The sequence below is a fragment of the Microtus ochrogaster genome, linkage group LG3, assembly GCF_000317375.1.
Source record: "Microtus ochrogaster isolate Prairie Vole_2 linkage group LG3, MicOch1.0, whole genome shotgun sequence".
Lineage (NCBI taxonomy): Eukaryota > Metazoa > Chordata > Mammalia > Rodentia > Cricetidae > Microtus > Microtus ochrogaster.
The window spans coordinates 36,050,916-36,052,631 of record NC_022029.1 but is presented as its reverse complement, the minus strand read 5'-3'; the positions used below and the strand labels follow the sequence as shown (position 1 = coordinate 36,052,631).

General features: G+C 46.0%; 1 protein-coding gene across 3 annotated transcripts in view; it reads left to right on the top strand.

Annotated features, from left to right (window-relative positions):
* Nucleotides 1–677: 677 nt before the first annotated feature.
* Nucleotides 678–1,716, top strand: part of Gemin6 (gem nuclear organelle associated protein 6) — a 3,712-nt gene continuing 2,673 nt past the window's right edge. Inside the window, exons 1-2 of one of the 3 annotated variants that reach the window (XM_026786005.1) lie at nt 678–732; nt 1,437–1,583. In XM_026786005.1, the coding sequence (XP_026641806.1) occupies nt 686–732; nt 1,437–1,583 (194 nt within the window). In that variant the 5' untranslated portion in view covers nt 678–685. Of the gene's footprint in view, nt 855–1,436; nt 1,584–1,716 lie in introns of all 3 variants that reach the window. The other 2 variants (XM_005360762.2, XM_005360764.2) reach the window with 2 other exon arrangements.

Sequence of the window (1,716 nt, the reverse complement as noted above, 5' to 3'; positions counted from 1 at the left end):
GTGAAGGTTTTGAGAGGATTATTTGATACGGAAGTCCAAATAGTAATAAAAAGGAGATTCATTTTTAATGTTTCTGCTCCTTGAAGTTTTCTAGCTGTTTTGTTTTTTGTTTTAATCACCCTTGGTTCCCCCCTCCCCCGCCCCATCGGCAGGATCCCAGCAGGATCCCAGCAGGATCCTTGCACCACTTTTCAGTATCAGTTTCGAAAAAGGAGTCTGCAGTATGTCACAGTCCAATTAACTACGTGCCCAGAAACCTGAAGCAGAAGCAAGGGCTATATCCTTTTCCACCAAAGAGGTTTATAATGAGCGACGGCATTCAACCCAATTCAAAGCTGATCTTTCCAGCTTCCGCACCGCCCTCGAATCGGGCTGCCAGCAAGTCCCAAAGGCGAACGCATTTTAACTGCCCCAAACGAGAATCCATGCCATTCACTCCAGCTTCTAGAGCTCTAAGATTTACCCAGAGGGCTTTGTATTGAATACATAGCAAAAGCGCATTTTTATACACACTTGCTTTGAGAGCATGGCACGCATATTTTCCTCTTATAAAGATAACTTGAACTGTTCACGGTGGCCGCGAGAACTCAGGTTTCCTAGCACCCAAACTGCAGCTCCGGTGACTCCTCCCCGTACCAAGGACGGAGGCAAAGGACTACAGAGCGGAGGATTCTGGGGGAAGGAAATGACATCAAGCGCAAAGCATGCTGGGCTCAGGCGGGCCGACTCAAGGTGGGTCGGCGGCGTACAAGCCTGGTGGGGTTGTAGCGATGCGTGTCTGCGGCGTTTTCTCGGGTTGTCTGGAACCAGCAGCTGGTGCAAGCCCCGCGGAAATTCTGATCTAGAGAGAGTAGGTGGGAATCTGACAATTCCGCATCAGTTATGCCTATACGGGGTTTAGAGCAAATCCTTTTATCTAAGGAAAACAGCTGAGGATTTGAGTATCATCCAGAGTTCAAAGCCAGATTGAAAGCAGTATCTGGAATTGGGAGAGCAGGGTAAAGGGACATGCTAGAGGAGTTTCAGAATTGCTTCTGCGGCCATCGGTATTACCGTAGCTCAGGCTAAATTATAAATAATTTTTCTTTTTCCGGATATGGTAAAAAACAAAACATCCTCAAGAATTCTCCAGTTACTTATAGTAAAAATGGGCAGTCTGTTGTTCCTTTTGAGACTGGAGATTCACACTGTGTTAACCAGGCTGGTCTCAGACTTGTCTCAGTGTTACTAGTAGGTAGGACTGTAGGTGTAATGTAAACTACTAAACCAGCTCTATGTATTAGTACTTACTTGTATTAAGAAACTTGTTAACCAGGACTACCCAGAAAAAAAAAAGAGAGAAACTTGAGGCAAATTACAGACGTCAGAACGGAGATTAGAGGTTAAGATATTTGCTTGTGTGGAATATGCATAGTGATTAACTCAAATGGTTTCAGATCTAGCCAGCCGGTAACCATGAGTGAATGGATGAAGAAAAGCCCCTTAGAATGGCAAGACTACGTTTATAAAGAAGTCAGAGTGGTAGCCAGTGAGAAGAAGGAGTATAAGGGCTGGCTTGTAACTACAGACCCAGTCTCTGCCAAGTGAGTATGCACCTTATTTCTGGAAGTGAGAACCCCAGGTACTGCCTAGATATCCAGTGTTAGAAGACAGGTTATTAGCCGGGCGGTGGTGGCGCACGCCTTTAATCCCAGCACTCGGGAGGCAGAGGCAGGC